This window comes from Aythya fuligula, chromosome 6 (assembly GCF_009819795.1).
Source record: "Aythya fuligula isolate bAytFul2 chromosome 6, bAytFul2.pri, whole genome shotgun sequence".
Taxonomy (NCBI): domain Eukaryota; kingdom Metazoa; phylum Chordata; class Aves; order Anseriformes; family Anatidae; genus Aythya; species Aythya fuligula.
In genome coordinates, this window is record NC_045564.1 from 404827 (window position 1) to 429914 (window position 25088).

General features: G+C 40.8%; 1 protein-coding gene across 4 annotated transcripts in view; it reads right to left on the bottom strand.

Annotated features, from left to right (window-relative positions):
- SPATS2L (spermatogenesis associated serine rich 2 like) overlaps positions 1–25088 on the bottom strand; it is an 82635-nt gene that overhangs the window by 33765 nt on the left and 23782 nt on the right. For 3 of the 4 annotated variants that reach the window (XM_032189867.1, XM_032189869.1, XM_032189868.1), the window contains exon 2: positions 4957–5018. The exons of the other annotated variant lie outside the window; for it this stretch is intronic. In XM_032189867.1, coding sequence (XP_032045758.1) covers positions 4957–4995 — 39 coding nt within the window. In that variant the 5' untranslated portion in view covers positions 4996–5018. The remainder of the gene's footprint in view (positions 1–4956; positions 5019–25088) is intronic. 4 annotated transcript variants of the gene reach the window in all.

Genomic DNA, 25088 nt, shown 5'->3' on the forward strand with positions numbered 1-25088 from the left:
GACAAATTAAGCTTCTTTTCTGAAAGCTCACAGCTGTTCAAAAACCCCTGAACACAGCTGCTCTAATCGCCTTGAAGTTACTATTACAGTCCCTTATTCATTTAAAAGTACTTTCTCTTATGTATTCTTGGTTAGAAACACTAACCCACATCCACCTTCACTTGGTATGAAACATCAAGCTCAACAGATTTCCTCTAAGTAATGAGCTAAATTTATTTCTAAAATATGGTTATCAACAAATACAGACCTTTTCCCACCCTGCTTAATTCTACCACATGTCAGTAGCAGATCTTTATGTACACATACATACTGTATACACCCATAGCAACTGAGGCCAGGTAACAGCGTATGCCACGTTCAACTAGATTACAGCTCCAATTAGGATCAACCCAAATCCTGCAAGAGAACCAGTGCAGGAGGGCTGTCTACAGAACTCTGCTGGTTTCTATAATTTGTAAGTTTGTCTTTAGTAGGTCCCCTGGCTATTTTAAACAGAAAGTGTTTTTTTTCCCCACCCCCCCCCCCCCCCCCCCCCCCCCCCCCCCCCCAAAACACTTAAGGGCAGAATTGTTCAAGGTTTTAAAAAACTCCAATACAAATATATTCCATAAACACAATCTTTATTTATTTATTTATTTATTTTTGCATTAACAGCCTATGTAGGAGACATTTTTCCAAAGGCTTTACTAACTAAATGAGTTCATGACCCACTGAACAAATATTCTTAATGCACCCTTTGAGCAAAATAACAGCTTTGACCATTTCTGCACCTCTCTGTTCACTATATACCCTATTTACCACACCAATACCTTCAGATCACTTATCCCTGTAAGCACAAAACAAATTCTACTTCTTACAGTAATCTACTTTGGGCAAACACCTTGGATTTACAATGTTCCTCCCCCTTCCTCTGCTCAATTTTTTAAACTAATGAAATGGAAAACAGACATTTCAGGATTCATGAAAGAACATTTTTTAAAAAGTGTACATAAACAGATTTTGACTCAGTAAAATTTGTTTCACTTAAATAATGTCAGCACTATTTAGAGACATGAATCTGTAATAACCTAAACTAAAGTTAAATGGTTCTTCAAATGACAAAATTGCATTCTGATCAACTTTGCTGGTCTTTGGACTAAATCCATCTACATCAATGCATGGGTGTGGAACAGCTGCAAAGGTCAACCTTACTAAGACCTAGTGAAATCATAGATTGGAAACTATCTGCTTTTTATAATGAGAGTTTTAAAACGTATATACTGTTTCCATTCCTTCCACAATGAATCTTATTATTTCCTTGCATGCTGACCATCACTTATGAAAACTGCAGTTATGATGTAATGTAAACAAAACTGAAATCCTCCAACATACATCTGATTAACATTTTCTTCTTGCAGTTAATAGAACAAACCTGCCCATCTACTCCCATAGCCCTGACATTTGAAGTGACAATGAAATGAAGAAGCAAATGCTTCTTGGGAAATCCAGCAAAACTTCACCCCCAACATAATCCCAAGAATATTTTCATTTGAGTATTTTGTTTATTCCAGCTGACATCATATCTTTTTCAAACACAACCAGACACACAATAGAAAAAGATGGGTCCAACAGCAAGTCCTGAAGTTTGAACAATTTCTGGTATTTCTTTGAATCAAAACTAAAAGTCATGTGTCAGAGCTGAATGGATATCCTGGGAAGTGCCTCACATTCATTCACCTCTTGTCAAAACTAGAGATTTAAATTGTTGCAGAAGATGACAAACCGTTTGCATTCCTCACTCCAATTGCTTCTTATCTAGAGGCCCTGTCGTACAGAATCTCAGCACCTCTTCTGTTCATATACTTGGTTAATGCTTGAATAGTTTCATTAATTTTATGGAATTATTTGGGATTTAAGCCAATGAGTTTGACCAGTTTTATCCCTTAATCCACAGAATGTTTGCACTTGAAAGTGCATGATGTATAACTCCTAGTTTTTAAAGATCTTGATAACAGAAAAGTCCTCAGATATACATTGTTTTTAGATACAGATGAGGAGAATCAGGGGGCAAGGACAACAGCATAGTGAATGAAGAACACAGCAAGAGGCAGGGGAAAGGGAATTGTTTCAAGAGAGATCCTGATGGTAAACTCCTTGTACTGCTTATACAGGCATGCAACCCTTGCTGCTGCTGAAATGTAGGCTTATGGTATTCCAGAAAGTCTCTGGATTATATGCATGAAAATATGGTAATCAGAACTCTCCTGGCTCCCCACAAGTATCACAGATGCAGAAGCCTCTGCCAACTTTGGAAAATTCCATTAAGATTTCTGACATTGCAGGCCAACATTTATGTGAATCTCTCAGGAAAAAAAAAAAAAAAAAGAAAAAATAGATATTAAATAGAATGCTTGTCCTACTGACTTTATGAACTATTTCAGCTGAAATGTTATGAATAAATTATAGTACCAGTACAAGTACCAGTACTACAGTAGCATTCTCTTGTGACTCAAGTTAGCGGTAAGGTCTTAGAAAACTTGCACGTGTAAGCATCATAACTTTAGTTAGTAACACTTGAAATGTCTGCCTCAGCCTTACATTATCATTAAAATGGTGGCAGAAATTTTATTTCCTTGAATTACTAGATGCTGATCATGGAGAAAAACATGAGTAGGTGTAACAATTTAAAAACAAAGCAATAAAAAACACATTATGCCAAAACTTCATGGGCTCTGTACATTTTTGTTACAGCAAAGCAATGTCTAACTTAAGTAGAAAATTGAGTTCTATTTTTGCCAAAAAAAACTTACAATAATGAGTATGTGTGTGCAGATGTGATGTACAGCTCTTTTGGCTTCATTCAAGTCCTAGCAGGATCAAAATCTGAAGCATACTATGATTTGCAAGTACAGAGGTAGGAAAGATGGAGACTTGGCAAGGAACAGTATTCAATTCTGTTCTATTTAACAAGACCTGCTCATATTTGTATTGATAACAGTGGGTTTGTGGAGCTCAGCAAAAGTAATTAAGTTTATAAAACTTACTTTTGTTTCTCAGAAATACTAACCAAAGAAAGTGAATAAAACTAAACACTGAACTCACTGCTTTTAGACTTTGTAACATGACTGTCTTGCTCTACCCACGTAAGTTTTAAGTGTGAAAGGGATTTGATCTGCACTCTTACCGGGGTACAGTAAATGCCTGCTTTTCAGAAGTACACAAGGTCCTTACATTTTAGCATTCTGGTCTGTGGGCAAATACAGTTAAAGTCAACTGAGCAGGGCATATCCATTCATCCCTTCTCTTCTATTTCTAGTGTGTGACAGCAATATTCTGAATGTACCTTTAGAACCCTCTGAAAGAGCCACCATATTGTAAAACAAACAGATTTCAAATGGATGTTCTGTGCCATGCCATGGCAATCTCACTTTAAAATGAGACAGGTAAAGCAGCCCAGGTGAAGCAGCAAACTGAGCATGCTAGCTCTTCAACAGACATAGGCAGATTTTGAAATTTATGCATTTTATGCATTTATTGCTAAGCCTTTATTCAGCAGTTTATTAGCCTGTATTTTTTCGGAATTAAAAAAAACAGCAACTTTGCTGCTGATAACCTAGCTTTTAATCATGGCATAGAGATTTAGTGGCACTAAATACTGGTGGAAAATACTAGAATAAAAAGAACTATTATAAGTGAGTGGATATTGATCCAATTATTTTCCTTCTTTAAAATGTGTATGCTTATGAACATTTAACTTTAGATACCTCAAATAAATGTTGGACATAACAAATATTACACTGTGAATAAGAGCCTCTTGCAGTTCTTTGTTCTTAAACTAGAAAGAGACAAACAGTCCGTTTATAAAGCCCTGCACTTGTAAAACTAACTAAATTAAGGAAAGAATTTAAGATACACAGTAAATAAGTAAAACAAATTAAATTTACTGGAGTTATATTTTGAGAATTATTCTAATTTGCCTTGCAGAACTCTGGCTCAAGGGAATGACATTTGATGGCATTACTGTCTACTGCAAAAATCAATCGAGCTACTCAGTATTTAAACCCTGGGCTGTTATTAGGGACTAAGGAAGATACTCATCACCAAAATATGGATTCACGTTTACATGCAAATTCTCAGTGACAATGAGCAATATAGCAGTTTACAATGAATATGAGGAAAAGCAACTCAAAAAACAGCACCTGGGCAAGGCATTTTGTAAAGAATTGTTTCGTCAAAGAATAAAGCAAGGCCTAGAGAGAAGAAACTATTTCATATGCCTTTTGCCCCGCAGGATGTTACGTGCCACAGGCAGGTTGTATGATACAGTGGGTGATGACTATATTTCTGTTTCACATTGCCTTCACTTTTCTGTATTTCCTTGATATAACATATTTGATCAAACAGATTTGATCCTTTCTCCTTGTGCAACTTTCATGAAGTGAACACACCTAATCAACTTCTCATTGATACTCAAAAAAACTTGGGCCCACTAACAGAACTGGATGCTGGCCCTTAGCGTCTATCAGAGATGCTTCGGTAAGAGCAAAAAAAAAAATATCCTTTTTAGCCTCTAATTTTAGAAATTACCTTCAAGTATTCCAGTACAACATTCTTGGTCAGAAAAAAGTGATTTCTAAAAGGGTACGTTTCCTCAAAGGGTGAATTTTGTGCATTGGCAACCATCACAAAGTGCTACTCTCCATAGCATCGGCATGCACAGGAACCACAAGAAAATAAGAGATAGAAAATAAGAGATCTGTATCTGACAGAACATTGTCTCCTTGCAGAAAAGCAAAAATGTGTTTCTCATCAGCCAAGATTAACATTCTAAACCTATTAATACCCGTCAGTGTACTTAACTTTATGCACAAAGTCAACTTATACTGAAGTTAAGTATGTGAGTAGTGCTTGAAGAAGCAGGGATGAAACGCGTGTTACAAAGATTTCAGTTTGCACTGCACTGTTACTTCAGCCTACCTTTTCCTTGATATTTACAGGAGACCTGATCTCTGCCATCTTTCCCCTGGTGAGAATATTGTCTGTGAAAAGAGGAAGACAAAGATTCATTTGGAGGTTTTAATTACAACCTGTCAGAGGTACATAAGGACTAATTGAATCTTCTTACATATAAGCACCAGAGAAACATGAAAACAGTTAGTCTAGAGAATCACAGAATTTCTAGGTTGGAAGAGACCTCAAGATCATCGAGTCCAACCTCTGACCTAACACTAAACAGTCCTCCACTAAACCATATCCCTAAGCTCTACATCTAAACGTCTTTTAAAGACCTCCAGGGATGGTGACTCCACCACTTACCTGGGCAGCCCGTTCCAATGCCTTACAACCGTTTCGGTAAAGAAGTTCTTCCTAACATCCAACCTAAACCTCCCCTGGCGCAACTTAAAGCCCATTCCCCCTCATCCTGTCACCAGGCACGTGGGAGAACAGACCAACCCCCATCTTGCTACAACCTCCTTTAAGGTACCTATAAAGAGCAATAAGCTTTAAGGTACCTAAAAAGAGCAATAAGGTCACCCCTGAGCCTCCTCTTCTCCAGGCTGAACAAGCCCAGCTCCCTCAGCCGCTCCTCGTAGGACTTGTTCTCCAGACCCCTCACCAGCTTCGTCACCCTTCTCTGGACTCGCTCGAGCACCTTGATGTCCTTCTTGTAGCGAGAGGTCCAAAACTGAACACAGTACTCAAGGTGCGGCCTCACCAGAGTCGAGTACAGGGGGACGATCACCTCCCTAGCCGTGCTGGCCACACTGCTTCTTATACAAGCCAGGATGCTGTTGGCCTTCTTGGCCACCTGAGCACACTGCTGGCTCATATTCAGCCAACTATCAACCATCACTCCCAGGTCCTTCTCCGCCTGGCAGCTTTCCAACCACTCATCTCCCAGCCTGTAGCTCTGCTTGGGGTTATTTTGCCCCAGGTGCAGGACCCAGCACTTGGCCTTGTTGAACTTCATACACTTGGCCTCAGCCCATCGGTGCAGCCTATCCAGATCCTCCTGCAGAGCTTTCCTACCCCCGAGCAGATCGACACACGCACCTAACTTGGTGTCATCTGCAAACTTACTGAGGGTGCACTCAATGCCCTCATCCAGATCATCGATGAAGATATTAAAGAGGACCGGCCCCAGCACCGAGCCCTGGGGGACGCCACTAGTGACCGGCCTCCAACTGGATTTGACTCCATTCACCACAACTCTTTGGGCCCGGCTATCCAGCCAGTTTCTAACCCAACGAAGCGTGCGCCAGTCCAAGCCAAGAGCAGACAGTTTCTTGAGGAGAATGCTGTGGGAGACGGTGTCAAAAGCCTTGCTGAAGTCAAGGTAGACCACATCCACAGCCTTTCCCTCATCCACCCAGCGCGTCACTTTATCATAGAAGGAGGAAGGAGATCAGGTTCGTCAAGCAGGACCTGCCTTTCATAAACCCATTCTGACTGGGCCTGATCGCCTGCTTGCCCTGCAAGTGCCGCGTGATGACTCTCAAGAGAATCTGCTCCATGAGCTTCCCTGGCACTGAGGTCAAACTGACAGGCCTATAGTTCCCCGGGTCTGCCCTCCGGCCCTTCTTGTAGATGGGCATCACATTTGCTAGCCGCCAGTCAACTGGGACCTCCCCTGATAGCCAGGACTGCTGATAAATGATGGATAGTGGCTTGGCCAGCTCCTCTGCCAGTTCCCTCAGTACCCTCGGGTGGATCCCATCCGGCCCCATCGACTTGTGCACATCCATGTGCCGTAGCAGGTCACCAACCATTTCCTCATGGATAGTGAGGGCCACATTCTGCTCCCCATCCCCTTCCACCAGATCAGGGTACTGGGTATCCAGAGAACAACCGGTATTGCCGCTAAAGACTGAGGCAAAGAAGGCATTAAGCACCTCAGCCTTCTCCTCATCTTTTGTAACAAGGTTTCCCCCCGCATCCAGTAAAGAATGGAGATTCTCCTCAGTCCTCCGTTTTGCATTGATGTATTTGTAAAAATATATTTTTTTTGCCTTTAATGGCAATAGCCAGTTTGAGCTCCAGATGAGCTTTGGCCTTTCTAATTTTGTCCCTGCACAACCTCGCAACATCCTTATAGTCCTCCTCAGTGGCCCGCACTTTTTTCCAAAGATTATAAACCTCTTTTTTCTCCTAAGCTCAAGCCACAACTCTCTGTTCAGCCAGGCCAGTCTTCTTCCACGCTGGCTCATCTTGGGGCACATGGGGACAGACTGCTACTGTGCCATTAAGATTTCCTTCTTGAAGAGCGCCCAGCCTTCCTGGACTCCTCTGCCATTCAGAACTGCCTCCCAAGGGACTCTACCAACCAGCATCCTGAACAGCTCAAAGTCAGCCCTCTAGAAATCCAATACAATGGTTTTACTGGTCCCTTTCCTGGCCTCGCCAATAATAGAGAAGTCCACCATTTCGTGGTCACTCTGCCCAAGACAGCTTCTGACCACCACATCTCCCCAGCAGTCCTTCTCTGTGAAGAGAAGGTCTAGTGGGGCACCACCCCGGTAGGCTCATTAACCAGCTGTGTCAGGAAGCTATCTTCCACGCTCTCCAGAAACCTCCTAGACTGCTTTCTCTGGACTGTGTTGTGCTTCCAGGATATGTCAGGGAAGCTGAAGTCCCCCACGAGAACAAGCACAGATGATTTCACAGCTTCTGTCAGCTGCCTGTAGAACTCCTCATCCGTCTCCTCATCCTGGTTCGGTGGTCTATAACAGACCCCGACCAGGACGCTAGCCTTGTTGGCCTTCCCGCCGATCCTAACCCACAGGAACTCAACCTTGTCATTCCCAGCCTCGAGTTCCACAACATCAAGAGATTCTCTAATATAGAGAGACACACCACCACCCCTGCTGTGCTGCCTGTCCCTTCTGAAGAGCTTATAGCCAGTCATTGCAGCACTCCAGTCATGACAGTGGTCCCACCACATTTCCGTGATGGCAACCAAGTCGTAGCCTGCCTGCTGCATGATGGCTTCCAGCTCCTCCTGTTTGTTACCCATGCTGCATGCGTTAGTGTAGATACACTTCAATTGCGCCATTGCCTTATCCCCCGGCCTTGCCATTGTTCCCCCTGGCACACCTCCAACAAGCCTTGTTTCAGCCCTGTCCCCCTTCTAACCTAGCTTAAAGCCCTGCCAATGAGCCCTGCCAGCTCCTGGGCTAGGATCCGTTTTCCCCTTAGAGATAGGTGGGACCTGTCTGCAGCCATCAGGCTGGGCGCCGAGTAAAGCGCCCCATGGTCAAAAAAAAACAAAATTTCTGTGTTGGCACCAGCCTCTGAGCCACGTGTTTATCAGGTGGACTTTCCGTGTCCTGTCTGTACCCCTCCCTGCCACTGTAGGAATAGACAAAAACACCACCTGTACTCCTGCTCCCTCCACTAATCGTCCCAGCCCCCTAAAGTCCTGTCTGATAGCCTTGAGACTTCTTTCTTCAATGTCATCACTGCCAGCCTGGACTATCAAAAGAGGATAATAGAGGGGCGAACCAGGTTGGGAAGCTTTCTGGCAACATCCCTGACCCTGGCCCCAGGGAGGCAGCAGACTTCCCTACGGGTAGGGTCAGGCCAACAAAGAGGGCCCTCTGTTCCCCTGAGAAGAGAGTCTCCCACAACAATCACCCTTCTTTCTTTGTTGGTGCAGGCAGTCCTGAGGCGTGGAGTTGACTTCCTCACCCTAGGCATCCTCCTGGGTAGGCTTCCTACTTCATCCTCACCCACGGGTCTCTCAAGCTCCAGGGCCTGACACCTGTTGTGTAAGGGCACCTGGGAAGGCGGGGCTGGAAGGGGAGGGCATTGCCTGTGAGGTCGAGCAGGGACCTGCTTCCATTCCTCCTCAACTCCCAGGTCCCTTCCCTCTGCCTGATGGTGACAGGGCAGGGGGTCCACCCCTATTTGGGGTGTCTCACCCCAGTGAGACACCCTTCAGGCCGCACAGGCAGTTTCTCCACCAGTCTATCTCCCGCTCGCACTCCCTGATGGCCCTCAACCTCTCCACCTCCTCCTTGAGTTCTGCCACCATGCGGATCCTGTTTCCTGCACAGCACTGCTCAATTTTGAAAAAAAAGTGGAACAAGTTCAAATTTCATGCCTTCCCTGGATTAGTTCTGCAAGCACATTTCAAAAATGCCTTATAGTTATGAATCATGATAGAAGGAGTATCATGCTTCTCCCAGACATGTCTCTTAGATTAGACTCCATTATTACTTGATACTTTTGAAATTTGAGGAGGAAGAATACCTATGATGAACTCAACAGCTCTTGTTTTCTCAATCACCAGAAATCTTACTTTTTGCCAGAAGAAAGATCCCATCTGAAGATCCCATTGTAAAAAGCAGCCAGAAGTACCATGAGGCAGACAAGTGCTGCACAACTGTTTTTTTTTGTTTTGTTTTTAAACTGAATTAAAGTTTTTAACCACACACCTTCTTTTAAAGCTAACAAGGCCTGTATGGTTAAATCTCCAAGTCTATCCTGAACTTGGGCACATGAATGGAGTTTGCATGTAATTAAGAAACTCTGCTATAGGCTTTTTATTTTTTGTTACCCAGCCATGTAACAGAGACACTGCATCCCACAATGAAGAGTTAATACAGAGAAAGTAGTCCAGGTGTCTAATCCAGCTTCCATCAAAACTAATTACCTTAGAGTTCCGTAAGGGACAGACTTGAATTTTAAAATTCATTTTAAAAAAACATTTTAAAATTAAGTCACACACAAAGAATTACATAGCAGACTCAAGTCAAAAGATATAGAGGCTTGGCCACCAAATTTAACTCCATTGTACACTGGAAGGAAGGTATTGCTGTACATAAACAAGAATAAAATCTCAGTTCTTTCCAACTTCCTAAATTGCAACACTTTTTCCCCATTTGATACCTCTGCTCTCTGGACTGATAAGAGTTCCCATAATTCTTCTAAATCTCTTTTAATGCACTTAAAGAAAAATCCTCCCTCAACTCCAGCTTTGAAACATTGCACTTTGGTGGAGTTCAAACACCTAATGCTTCTACTACACTATTTAGTAATATCACTCAAATATATTTATTTGGTTTTGTATGCATGTGTTTTCTAATTAAAAAGATGAGATTCAAGGAAGTACATTTTCAAACATAACATTACTTTTGGTAAGTGGGAAAGAGACAGCAGGAAGAAGAAAAGGGAACACATTTTTGAGTTTTGATATGATGAAGAGCAGACACCAAATTATGCAAGCCCACAAAAAAGGTGCCAGAAGAGGGGGGGGGGGGGGGGGGGGGGGGGAAGTAACCCTTTCCATTACTAGTTATTTAAAAAAAAATATGCTTGAAATGAGTAAGATTCCTTCTGCCACCTTTGTTTTACTGTGCTGTCAACAGATAACATCTGTCTATAAAAATTCACATACCTTGTAGCTGCCTTTATTCAGTGGCTCAGCCACTTTACCAAGACAGAGATGGAGTCTACATTGTGTATCCCATAAGACTTCTTTCCAGCAACTGGGACACTCTGAATGCCTTACTATCTGCTGAAGAAAGCATCTCAGATCAGAAGCCTCCCCACAACCCTTATAAATCAAGGATGAAAGAGCTCAAGTTTCTTTGTCAAACCCACTTAATGGCTAACAGTAGAGTTATAAAGTGTCTGGAGAAAGCAGGTAGGAAGATCACATCAAATGTGAGGGTGGGGCAACTCCAATATTTAGTGCGTGAACTTAGCTGTAGTCAGTAGTCCCTATAAGACATTTTTCCTGTACTTCTCTCGTACTTTTATTTTGCCATCAAGCTATTTCTCATGCCAAATGGGCACAGAGCATGAGATACAGTACATCAAATTTCCCATGCAGACTGGAAAACCTAGCTCTAAAATTATGCTAACTCTTCATTATCCCTTACAACTTTTCAGAAAAGAATGCATTTTACCTATTGACATCAAAACTGTGCTGGACTGATATTCTTCTCTGTTCTAAGATAATTGCATTTTAAGGAATGGTTATCTGACTAGTTCACCCTCATATCTACTGTCTAGTAGCTCCAGTAATGTTACAGTGACCTCTTGCATGTGGGATTAAAACACACTTAAACTGATCCACACCTTGTAGTAACCATAATAAAGAAAAACTGGGAAAATTTTCTTGAAGAACTGAACATGCCACAGAAACCAAGTACAATAAGGTTTACAGCTAACAGAGCCTTCTGACCTTAAAATCTGTTAATACATAAAACAAATAAATAATGGGAAAATATCTGCCATCTGAAATATCGAAGTTCTGCTTTTTCAGCATATTTTCCTAATTATGTAAGAGAACTATACAAAAACTGGTAAAACTGCATTTTGTATGAAGCAAATTAATCATAGTGACCTTATTTAGTGAAAAATTCAACCTTCTGTTTATGTAACTTCAAAGACAGTAGCTAAATAACGCACCCGATTTAAATTTGCTGATTTAACCATGCTATAGCACTTAGCCAAATTTAGTCTTTGTAACAATGCTCTGACTTGCTTTAAAAACAGACAAAAATGTCATACAACACTTCTCCAGATTTACTTGTCTCTACTTTGCTATATGTCCAGGTATTACTATGATAAGAGTCTTCTACTGATGAATGCAGTGCCAATTCAGCTAGCCTCCAAGCTGCTTCAGGAAGACTTGGCAAGACATGAAGAACATCCCTCAAAAAAGAGGGTTTCTCTTTTTTCTCCCCCCACCCCCCACCCCTTACATCCTGCTTTCCCCTGCCTCCTCCCTCAAGATCACGAACTAAGAGAACACCAGCTTCTGCAAGTGGGCTCATTCCTCTACACTTCAGACTTTTCATTAATATGCATATTAGAGCTGTCAAAATGATGCTAAAATTGAGTTGGAGCTATTTTCTGTTCACCTTCTACAAGGGCAGATAATTGAAATAACCTGCATAAAACACTTCCTCATTTATGTAACTCACAGTCCAGCAATACTTGTTATATAAAACACAAACTATATACATTAGAAGGAAAATGTCAGAGTAGTGCTGATCTTTAAAATTATCCTTTATCACTATACTTAACGTGCTATTCAGTTTTCTCATTGTAGCAATCTGATTTATTATTTTTTTCCTCTAATGATTTTTTAATCCCTGTATTGAAAGATTGCTGCATTTCTAAATCCTATGACGAAAGATTGTAACACACAAGGAATTTTATGCAGAAAATGGTCCCAGTGAAGTTTAAGAGCTTTTGCTGGAGGCATAAATCTAAATTTGAACAGCTCCATTTTGATTCCTAATTCTTTATAGAAGCATCTTCCTGCCTGAGCTGTGGAAGATCAGAATATGGCCCACAACTGAGTCCTAAAACCACCACAGAGCAGTGCTTTGCATGTCAATGTGTGCACAGAAAATGGTTGGAGAAAGGTCTTTTACATATTTGCTGCAGGGGCTAAGACTTGTAAGTTAAAACAAGCGCTGAATGTATTATGCACACACAAAACATACCGTATGAAAGATTCTCAACTTGAGTATCAGCTTAAATGCTTTGTCTTTCTCCACATCTCTCAATCGTACTCCTGAAACGTTAATGTACATGTATGTCACCTCAACAGGGCTTTTGTGAAAAAGGAATGAAATGAAAGAAATACTACAGAATCCTATATTTAAATTAGTCATTAATTACTAATACTAATTTCCAGATGTGTTTACTGGAATAGGAGATCACTCTGAGTTGCTTGTTACTTCCTGACCTTAAATACTGACAGAAGCACATTATTTCTATACCGATTACATACTTCCAAATGAGAGAGTATGCCTTCCCTTTCAATACAATGAAAAGAGAAAAATACAGTAGAGGCGCTTTAATGGAGTGCTGCAGAGCAGAGTGAATTAAGTTTGGCAGAGCCTTATTTTCCTCCCCTACCAAATTAAGCGATTCATACTGCTCCGCACAGGTTTAAGCTAAGGTTAAACTGAACTGGAGCAAGCTGAGGTGCTCACATGTGTTCTGGCCCCGACTTTATTGCAAGTAGCAATATCCAGCAGAGCAGACAGGCAGGCATAGCCCTTAACCACCACAGCAGAACATGCCTGAGCTCACCTGTCACTGTCTTAAGTACGTGGCTACTTGCCCAGCATTTACAGCCATTTCTTTCCTGTCTTCAAGCAGCTCTGATATCCCTCTGCTGCTGTGTTCATCTTCCAAGGAACACCTGCCACCTTTCAACTAGCACCAGGTGTCTGACAGGCAAAATTTCTCCAGCTAAGCAGGCCTTGGGGTAAAGGTGCCACACTCTTCATTTTGTGAAACATTTTGTATGGGCAGGAAATTGCCAACATCTCAAGCATCAGAGAAGGAGTCTGTGCCCTGCCTCTCCTGCAAAAATCTGGCTACTACCACATATAGTATGCTTAAACTTCAGACTTAAAAGCAGTATCAGAAAAATAAAAAATGTGCCTCTTTCCATCAAAACAAAAAAGAATCTTCCAACAAATACAGAGAGGGGAAAGGAGCTTATGGAAGTGCCAGTGTTGCCAGGCAGATGTGTTTTGTGAAAGCAGCCCAGAAGTAAGTTCCATCAGAGCAGAGGAGATTGTTGCAGCTGTTCCACTGCTTCTGACAGCTGAACACACAACTTATCTCTGGCAACAGCAAACAGAAAATTCCCCACAAAATATTTTGGGAAGGTTTTCCTATCTCTGTGTTTATGGATGAATAAAGTCTCCTGTACCTCTAAAATGATGTACTTCCTCATTTGGCCACCACAACCATTTCCTATTTTAATGCCTCCCCTATACAACAAGAATCCCAGGTCTGACTGACTTGACCCTTCTCCATGCTTTTCAAGTCCATATCTGCTTCTGCTGTCATCTGCTGCATCTTGTACTAACCCAGCCCTTCCTTCCACAATGCTAATTTCTTACAAATGTCCTGTGACTAACATTTTCCAAGTTCTACACAGCACCCCAAACGCAGCCTTTTTTTTCTTTTTTTTTTTTGGTACAACCCTCCTCTTCCTTTTTCCCCTATACTAGACAGGTGATCCCATGAGTACAGATTCTTTGGGTCATAGTGCAGCAACAAAAGGCGGGAGACAGATACAAGGCACTATTGCGTGATTAACTTATCAGCCCTGCCAAGCATGGCTATGCGCACTCAGTCACTGAGTAAGCTTTCACTGTTAGCAGAGAAGCTAGAGTTTACAATTTTTTCACTCAAATATGCTGATGAAGTAGATCAATGCTTGAATGTGGGCTTTTTATTTTATTTTTATTTTTATTTAAGGATCATTTACTCATTTCCAATTAGTTCTGTCAAAACTCCCCAAATCCAAAAAGCTGATGTGAGGTACCGGCAGAACACAACAATCACAAGTTTAGCATTTACATCGTTTTTGGAAGTTGGTTCTAAGTGTATCTAATGAGATTGCAGCAGCCTGTGCTATGCTTTCATCTTCTGCACACCTACTTCCTCTACAGAATTAGATCTCATTTTTAAATGGGATTCCTATCTATCCCATGTGTATTATATTACTGTCTTGCCCGCAGACACCCACATGCTCTAGGTAAAGACAAAAACATCAGAATAAGAGACACATGGCCTTTGTTCCACATTTGACTTCCTCTGACTATCACAGAGATAGTCTCTTTGATGTTATTTGTCAGAGAACAGCAGATAAATGCTGAGATAAACACACCTTTTCTAGTGTATTTTTAAATTAAAGGAAGACTCTCAAAAATCAAGTATTTTGGAAAGGACTTCTGGTTTTCACTAAGACTATTTAAATAGCAGAAGGAAAAAAAAAGATCTCTTACCACATCAAAAGCCAAACATTAACACACACTTGACTAAGTTACAAAACCTTACTTTGTCGTCAGTTGTGCACAAAACTGTGCTATTGTGGTGGCACAATAGATAAAATAAAATTAAAATACAGGACACAGCACTGAGATTGATGCTTGTTTTCACTATCTTGAAATTAGCAACAGGTGTGATTTGTCTATTTGCTGTAGTCTAGAGTCTAATGGTAAATAGAATAATTAAAAAATAAATGCAGAAATGTAATGAGGATCAGGAATATCTATGACATTAACAAGCATCCTCCCAGCTGTCCTTTTAGCTTTATCTTTCTAAAAGACAACATAAAGGGGAGCAAAAAAAAAAAAAGAAAAACAACATACACACACAAGAGGTAATTAACAAAGAGCTCATATTTTTCCTGTACTGTTTTGAGCCTTTTTAAAGATCATACCCAGAAACAGTACACATGTTCATTGTTTATTTCCTGGTTTTCAGAAATCTGAGGTTAGCCACTTCAGGCTGGTTAAGTGCCTCTGGATAATTTTGATATCTAAGGCTTTTAGGATCCTCTCCTTTAAAGATATGCACTAAGGTACACACACATTGCAGAGCACTCTCCTCTTGCAGAACCCAGTGCCATTACCATGCCTTTGTCATGCTCATCTCAACCACAGCAGTTGCCTCTGCATTCTCTCTTCTCGGCTGCCACAGCCTGATTCCCTGATGGTCACCACACTGCCTGAAATCCATTGGCTGCAGAGCTGTAAACAGGATACAGGAAATAAGATGTCTCGCTGATTCCACATGCAAGTCTGGATTCCTACAGAAAAAAGGTTTATGCTCCTCCACTGTTTATCACCTTCTGCCTGGGGATTCCTGAAGTGACTGATGTTAGAATCTGAGAAAGGAGCAGATGTCTCAGATATACAGCCTTACAGACTGCACCTTTGTAGAATGTACATTGTGCTGAAAAGGATCTGAACAATCACTTTTATTTAGGTCATTAACACCATCCTGCATGAGTTATAGAGATCAATTTTCTTTCCTAAAAAGCCTAACAAAGTATAGGTTTTGGTACCTTTAGAATCAGCCTTCACAGAGCGAATGCTGTTTGCCTGTAAATACAATGTAGGCAGCATTACACTGCAGTAAGTCATTGAAGTGATTCTCATAGCTTCTATCTCACAAGGCCAGAACATTAAGGAGAACAGCTGAACCCAGCGAAATACAAAATAGGTGCCCGCATTTGCAATACTACTAAAAAAATAAGTGGTAACATTTTACTGATAATTTACTGAACTTTTAATTAATTTGAATGTTCTGAGTAATTTGTTCAATAAGTTTAATCTAACTTATTGTTTATTGTGCTCTAGAATACCAAACATCAGAAGTTTCCTTTTGTGTTTAACTGATGCTTCAGGCTAAATTCTAAAGCCATCTCTTCTAGCCATTGCAAAACGTTGGCCTCTGCTCTTACCATTTTTGTACTGAAACAAAGAAAAGCTCTGCCACAGGAGTTACCTGTTTCACAACACTGACAAAAGGCCAGCTGTGTTAATCATAGCAAACTATCAGAATGAGGAACTAGGCCACAGCACAGGCCACATACAAGCCCTGTATATGGTACGGTCCATGATGCAGCAGCTGCAGACCAGTACAAAGCAGGTATTCTGCACCTGCTGAGATAGGCAGGCAGGCACATATATGTTCCTAGAACTGTTCATGCTAAGTTGGTTCCAGGACACCTTCACTCCTTAGCCAAAGTTTATACATATACCTGTTTTTATTTATTTATTTATTTATTTATAAACACCTGCCAGAATCACAGGACCGCTGTCATCAGAAAACACACATCTGCCTCTGCTGCCTAGCTACCCTCTCATTAGAATAAATTTTTTTTCTTCTAATGGCACATACATATATTCTGTACCTACACACATTCTTACACCTGTGGTCACCTCCCGTACTAAACACAGTGAGTAAAAAATTGCTTGCTTCCAGGAAATATGAACACTGCTCCTTCCTCTGATGGCTATGTGCCTTCCATCCATAAAAATTAGTTGTTGATTCACTACATCACATTCTACACCTGTGCATTAAAAAGTGCACAACACAAATATTCAGATTAATTTTCTGTGGCCTGTTACAATCACTCACTGAGACCAGAGGATGACAGCTGTCTATACTCTAGGAGTGGCAACAAGGTTATTCATCCCTGATCTCTTCGCATGGTGGGTGAGGCTACAAGTCCAGAGACCTACAGTTCTCATGCAATTCACTTCCTCTTCTCTGTTATTTGACAAACTTGCATTACATTGCATTCAAATTCAACCATTGATACTTCTAACAATATCATGAATTAAAAACAAAAGGTTATGTCATAATGTTGGCAAAATCAAAGATAAAGCTAAAGGATGTCCAAACTGTGCCAACTCATAAAATACCCTACTATAGAAAAACTAATTTAGTCTTTGCTAAGTAACTCAACTTCTAGTGTCCGCTAATTTGAATGTTCTAAGAACCCATATTAGTTTCTTCAGTAGTGTGTGGAAACAATGAGTGCAATGAAGTACTTTATGAATTAATCATATTTTAAAGTAAAATAAAACTTCAAGTTACATAATGAGCATAATTACTTAACAAACAACATTTGAAACACTGGAGGACATCTACTAAACACATGCAACACTATCTTTAAAAAATGGAGTTCAAATTCTAAAAACACCAAACTTTTGGAACGGAGTCTTGTTATTCAGTACTTGGACCTTTCTGTGGAAGGGTATTCACATGATATAAAAGCTGTTTCCTAGCGAACAGCCAAGCAACTTAGGCATAATCTCTGCAAATTCCTCTCATCCTCTTTACCATACTGATTAACAGGCAAACACTTATTTCCAAGCCAGCTCCTCACTACAGCAGTATGACTATACACCACTTGAAGCAGAGAGAGCCAGGAACCCGAAGTCAGGAGGTTTTCCCCACTGATTCTTTATGGTGTACATATCATCACATACCCGAACTCCATATTCATTTGGTTTTACGTCCCAGCTGAGGTATACGATCTGATTTGATCTGAACCACCACCAGGTTTTTACCAACTGTCAAGTACGTGGGGGTGGTGGAATGAAGCTGCAATTCAAAACTGAAGTGGCAGTGCTTCCCATTGCCTTTCTTTTCAACTCATATACAACCCTGTTACCTAAGGAAACACTCACCAATGGCCAACACTACTACACATTAAGAAGCTATAATAAATTAAAAAAACACACTAGAAGGCATTTCCCCACTTCAGGGCTCCAAAGGCAAGAATCTCAGCACCACTGCTAACTACTACTCAGGATAACATAGCAACTTTCCAGGCTCCTGCTGCTCTCCACTACAGGGGACTGTGTCAAGGAGCTCTGTACCCTTACCCCTCCACAACAGCAGGGAATGGATTATACTACTTTGGGGCTGGAAACACTGCAGAGGGCCTAGGGGCTGTGTTCTGCTGACTGGCATCCTAGTGGAACATCCAAGAGCATCACTCTGATCCAGGATAAACTGAAGATGTCTAAAATTCCTAGGCTTACTGCATATATCTCACTAGTAGAACCAAGTCCAGTTTAGAATAGCGGGCTTCAGTTACATGGCCAGTAGAGTGATCCTCTCTGTTATGCAGGATAGATGGATGGGGGACCTGGAAATATTTCAGAATGAGAAAACTCGCTTTCCACAGCAATGCTTGCCAAAGTAAACATTACAGTCTTGCTCTTCCTCAAGTGCAAGAAGGAATCTTGCCAAACACACTGATAAAGAGCAGTGAAGTTGTAAAATATGATCTGTTTGAATTCAACTTTTCCATGAAACCCCTACAAAACAAACAAAAAAAAGTTGACTTTCAGTCTTTACAGACTGCTTATTATCTTTTAAGTCATTTTTGCCAGGTGCTTGAGTCATTAAGTCGTTTATGTCGGCTCCTATTTCAGCTCAGAATGGCATACCAGGAAACAGTGTAAGCTAATTTGCTTCTGTTGTCAAAACGTGGCCTGCCAGGACAGTATGGCATGGGAATGCTAACATCAGAGTATCTAGTGTAGTAGTATACTTTGCCTCAGTCAGTCATGTCTAAACAGTACAAACAGAAGAATAAAAATGAATATTAGGAAGTCTCCAAATACACACTAATTTTAGATGTTAAGAAATAAAATTAGAAATAAAAATTAGAAATAAGAAATAAAAGTTTCAACCAGAAGACTGGTACAGTGTGATCATTAGAATAAATTCTTATTTTGGAATAAATCTTAAGTTCAAAGGAATGGAGCTACTCACATTTCAGCCTACTTTCTGTTAAGCGCTCTAAGTTCACGCTCTTTCCTTCTCTCCAGTTCAAAGATCTCTGAAGAGCCAGTTTACCATTGCTAGATGTGCAGGACTGATTCTCAGCAAAAACAGGTTGCAGCAATTCCTTTGAACTCAAGGAGCTACACAAACTTTCATCAGCTGCCTGTTGGAACCACGGGCAAGCACAGCAGAGTCCACCCTCATAGCTGCAGAGATGAAAAAGCATCTGGGCAGAGAGCTTTAAATGCAGTTGCTGGAGCTGCCCTGGCTGAGCACATGAGGAAGCACTGCACTCATGACAACAGCTGGCAAGCTTATGGTGAACTCTGGGAAAGAAAGAACTTTAAAAGAGCTCTGAAAGTACTCCCATGTTTGATGAATACTGATGAAGCCAGATACTCAAATGAGGGCAGGAAAGTCTTAAGTCTTATGCAGATAGGTCTCAGGTGATGAAAGTATGTTCAAAGCATATGTAAACATACTTTGAGTTATGCATATTACTTGATCTAAATGTGTCAGAGCAGTCTGAACCTTGCAAAACCAAGCCTTGAAACGCAGCCTTTCATTTTCACTCCGTATGAAGCAGCTGCCCTGTGAAGATGCAAGTTTTTCCTTGAACAGTATTTTTAAATTGCGTGTATAATACACACAACACACACAAACACTAAGAAATGCCTATAAATTTCTCTATTAAAGCGACCTGACACACAATAAACAGATAGACCCAACATTGTTCCTCTGCTAACAGTATCCACAAAGTCACACACTGCACTGAAAGCAATGCCACTGATGTTTTGTGGTTCCTAGATTTACAACAAATGCTGGCCTGCCTCTCCTCCCCCACCTTCCTACCCCAAGGAAAACCCTGATTTCCTATGTTAACAAAAGGTATTCCTGGAAACAACAACAAAAACACTGAATAAGCTAACCTATAATTACTTATTGTTCAAACAGGCCTTCAACCTACTTGTTATTGCACATTAAAATATGTGTCTGTTAGTGTTTACTGGACTTTGAACTGCACATTTTTAGAGAAACAAAATAAACCAATTTTTCTTTCCAGATGAAACAAACACTATCTAGGTATTGCTGTTCACAGGTACATCAAAAATAATGTAGAAGTACAGTCAGTCAATGCAGATTGTACATTGCCAAAAAGATGCAAACGCACCTTAACCAGTTTTGCCCCTGGCGAAAAGGAGACGATGAGCTAATGTCAGAAAATCTTTCTGCTTCTTAAGGTCAGTAGCATAGGAAGCACAGCATGTCATGCATGAACTGAAGCCCTGGGTTAGCCTGGCATATAAGGGGCTTTAAAACAAAACAAAACAAAAAAAAAACAAAACACTGACTTCTTAACTGGCCAGTGACAATCCTGATGAAGAAAGCTGTTTGACTAGCCAAGGAAACAAACGTGGCATGGACAGCTAATGGAACAACTTTATCAACAAAATAAAAAGAAGATATTTTGTTCACCACTGAGGAACATTTCCAAAGAAATAAATCTATATTCTACCTCAATGGCACTTTTCTCAAAGACAGCTAAATCAGTTACACTGTACAGCTCTGGGATACATACTCCAGACCACTTCTTGATTTGCCTGTTGTTTTTTTTTTTGCCAATTCACCAGAGGTGATCCTTCAGCATGTCATAACCCATGAATTGATAAAATGAGTGGCACATTACACAGACCTTTACTTTGCTTCTATCCAGAACTTCTACAATGAAATATTTAAGAGATATTAGGCTAAAAAACACATTATTTACTTTACTGGTGTTCAAAAGCATTAGATGAAGCTCTGATTTGCAACTACCAGCTATGCCCTCCCTACCTGTTCAAACGTCCATGTACTGAAGGGTACCATACCCACGTTTCTTGGGCAAACATTGGTACCAGCACTTTTCAGGTAAGCAGTGCACAGAAAAGCATGCCTTATCTTTTACATCTGTTAGGTAGCAATGTTACAGTAGCACTTACAAGCTCCTATATATTGTATGTAGGCACTGTCAAAGAAACAGTGCCAGTTCAGAGTTAACACACTAAACAAGCTGAATTTTCAGTTTCTCAACTTGCTTGAACCATTCTGTAAGTAGTAAGAACTAGCAGACAATAAATTGGGCTGGCTTGGAATTTTCCAATCAAACAGGGTTTTTGTTGGAAAAAAGAATTACTTCATCACAACTGGAACACTTCTCAGAAACATCTGCTGAACAAAACTTCTCCAAAAAAGCTATTTGAATTCCCTGTGAGCCAGTTATACTTCCCCACAGACCCCGTATCACAGCAAAACTCTGGATGGGCGAAGTTCATCACAACAAAGCAGGAAGTTACTGCGGTTTGTGTACTCAGGGAAGAGCTGATGACAGTGCTTATTGTCAAGTCCAAACACTGAGTTACTGTGGAGCCCTATATCAGTCATACCTTCCCTTCATTCAACTAGAGCCCCCCCACAAGTAATAGCAAAGGTGACCCTGAACAGCTTTTTTTTTTTTCTTTCTTTGTGTGTGTGTGTGTGTGTGTGTGTGTGTGTGTGTGTGTGTGTGCGCGCGTGTGTGTGGAGGGGGGGTGGGTGGGATGGGGAGAGCATTTCACTGTTTATGCAAAGCCTTACATAAAGTTAGCATCTTCATTCACAAAGAGCAGTCATGCCAGTCATTCAGAAAGACTAACTGCAAACAAATCATGCAGTCAGAACTGCCACAAACTCTCCTCTCTGATTTAGCCACGTACCAAAATGAGCAGGCTTGGCCCTGCAGACCCCTTATGGGAGCTGTGATTAGACATTTGTGGTTAACAGAGTTCTACTGCTGGCTTCCACACAACCAAGGGTTTGGCTGAAGTGTGCTCACTCCACAGTAACTCAGTATTTGGACTCTCCACTCCAAAAATGAAAATGAGACCCATGGATGAAAAGCAACTTACATAGGAAAAGATTCTGCTCCACTAGATGACTTCCTTGCGTATGCAGAGTTCTCAATAATGTTGACATAGGGAGAGACGTTCTAATTTTATCCATGGTTATTTTTCTTGAGGTTCTGGTCATTAACTGAGACCAGACAGTCTGACCACCTTGTTTGCATTCAGAGCACAGCAAACAGGGAATGCTTTGGCTCCTTTTAGTCTGTCTGAACTGTGGAGCTGGAGGAAAAACACAAGAAGCCTTTCACCACATTATCCCCATGCACACCCTGCTTTTGGACAGGGCACAAATCACAGCCTTGGTCCTCCCTTCTAGCAGAACACCCACTCCATCCTGTTACCCTCAGAGAAAGTGTTTGTTCCTCCACAGCAAAGGATAAGGATTCTTCCAGCCTACTCAGAGTGCACCCTCCAAGGACAGAACAAAAATACAAGCTACCTGTGCCCAAGAAAAGTTACCTTTTCAAGCACGGATGGTTTCAGAACATACTGGAGAGGGGTCAATTCTGTCAATTCTGTCTTACCTTCCCTGCACAGTGTCTTTTTATGAGTGTGTTCACCCTTCCCAGCCACTCATGGAAACCTTCATTCAAATCAATGTTTCAATATTGAAAATCCATGAGCACAGATGCTTTTCTTTAAAGATTCGCCATGTATTGTATGCTTACCCGAAATTCCTATGCTACCTATGAAGGTGACACAGTAAGCACGTAACATCACATTTCTCCTTGAAGTGGTTAGCACCAGCTGAAAAGTCCAGCAAGAGACTTAAGATGGAGACCTTGAGCTCTTCCATTCAGACACATCACACTGCTACACATTTGTCCAAGATTTTGTGATGCTTTTCACCACCAGAAGCAAGTGCTTATCCACCTTAATATTAGCATAAGTGGAATAAAGGGCTAACAGTAACAGAGCATTCCACATATCCTAAAAATAAAGTACCTGTTCAAGAGCTTGTCTCCTTTAATCTTTATGAAAATTCTGTGAAAGCTCAACCTGCTTTCAGTTTCAGACTTTGATATTAATAAGATAAATGAAATCTAACCTGAAATATTTCTTGAGCTGTTTTCAAACAGCTACCAGTTATTTTTTCCACAGACAACAGTGTATCTGATCAAAAATAAAGGGCTGCAGCAAGGAACAGGTACTCTGACAGTGATTCACTACAATTCTCATCAGAATTGAACAAAGATTTCATTCATCAGATTTTATTTTTTCTTTTGCAATTTCCTAGGGTAAATCATGCAATTCTCAATCTTAATGCTTTAATACTGAAAACATTTCATCTGTCTAGTCTCATGATAAACTCAGAGAAGTGGAAGAATTGATTATTTTTAGGCAGAATATTACATATCTATATATAAAAACTGCAACAAGATGTGTGACTAGGCACTTTTATAACTAGCAATTTCTGAGACCACTTGCCCAGTGCAAACATCAGACCTTTCTTCAGAATTGCTCTTGCAGAACAATCAGCTTTAATATACAGCATCAATTCATAAAAACAGTTAGGTGCTACTGAATTTCATGGAATTTAAATACATGTTTTCAGATGTTTTTCAGAGAAAGATGAACATAAGCACACATTTAAGGGCTTTTAAAAATTTTTCAGAAGTTTACAGAACACTAATGTGAAACTTCATATCTGCACATGAAAACACTTTTAATCAAGAAAATTATGTTCTAAAAATATTACAACACGATTTTGTTCTTGGAGTAACTCGTTAAAAAGCTACATTCCATTAAAAATTGTACTGAGCGTTGCTGAGATGGAGTTAATTTTCTTCACAGCAGCCCATATGGTTTTAGATTTGAGGCTACAATAACGCTGATAACATACCAGTGTTTTGGCTGTTGCTGAGTAGTTCTTACACAGTGTCAAGGCTCCCCCCTGCCCACACTGAGTAGGCTGGGGGTAGGCAAGAGGTTAGGAGGAGACATCTAGAAGAGCTGACCCAAGCTAGCCAGAGGGATATTCCATGCCATGAATCTTCAAGCTCACCAATAAAAACTAGGTGAGAGGCTTTTGTTGCTGTTGTTTACAAGGTGGCTGTTCAGAGACTGGCAGAGCATCAGCCTGCACATGGCAGGTGGTAGTGAATCAACTCCCTTTACTTGTGTTATTTCTGCTCCTTCCCACACCCCCACCCCTTTTCCTTCACATATTAACAGTCTATCTCAAACCATAGCTTGTCAAACAAAATTTGCCACTTTTGTTCCTTCTGTTTTCTCCCCCATCCCATTGGTGTAGAGTGAGGGAAGTCAGCAAGCTGCTATGTGGGTGCTTAGCTCTTGTACAGGGCAAACCCTCTACAGCAAATCATACAGAAAACCCATGCCACGTTTGTGTACTATACTCTTCTCAGACTCTGATGTAAAACTTGCCTCCAGTATTCAGTATCTGCAATATTCTACTATTTCTGTAGGTATTTGTATGGCACTGTACATCCAATCACCTGAGCTATACGGAGTTACTAAGTATTATTAAAATTATTTTACTGATGGGTACTGAGGTAGAAACAAACTATAGGGAAACATTTTCAGTATTGATTAAAGATATAAGCTTTATTTCTAGAATTTACAGACACCTGCCATCTTCTAATAGTGACCTGAAGGTTTCTCAGAACTGGAAAACCAGCCTTCTATCAGCCTGAGGGCTATACTGACCCCTCCCTACCCCTACCCCTCCAAGTACATGATCTGGTATACAAATTTGGCCCTCCAGTTACTTAACAGCAACAATTTCCCCATTTTCAGAGCCACAGGCCATTATTCTGATGCAGAAGACTAAACTCTGCTGAGAAATTATCACCTTTTAATTGAAGTCATTGAAAGCCAGCTCTGCTCTTCTGAGAAATTCCTGTGTTGTATAACACTTTTGACAAGGGTGAAGATGCTTCCAAGGTATCCCACTCTCTAGACTGACCATCTGTTTCTGACAGCTCGAGGTCTGGTTGGGAACTGACCCAGTGATTCACTTAGTTGTAATAGACAGAGCTTACAGTCAGACAAGCAATATTTCACCATGTATTTAGCCACACTCCGGAACAGCAGATGTGTAAGAACTACTTTGGGCACCCATATCTATCTTCTTTCCTTTGA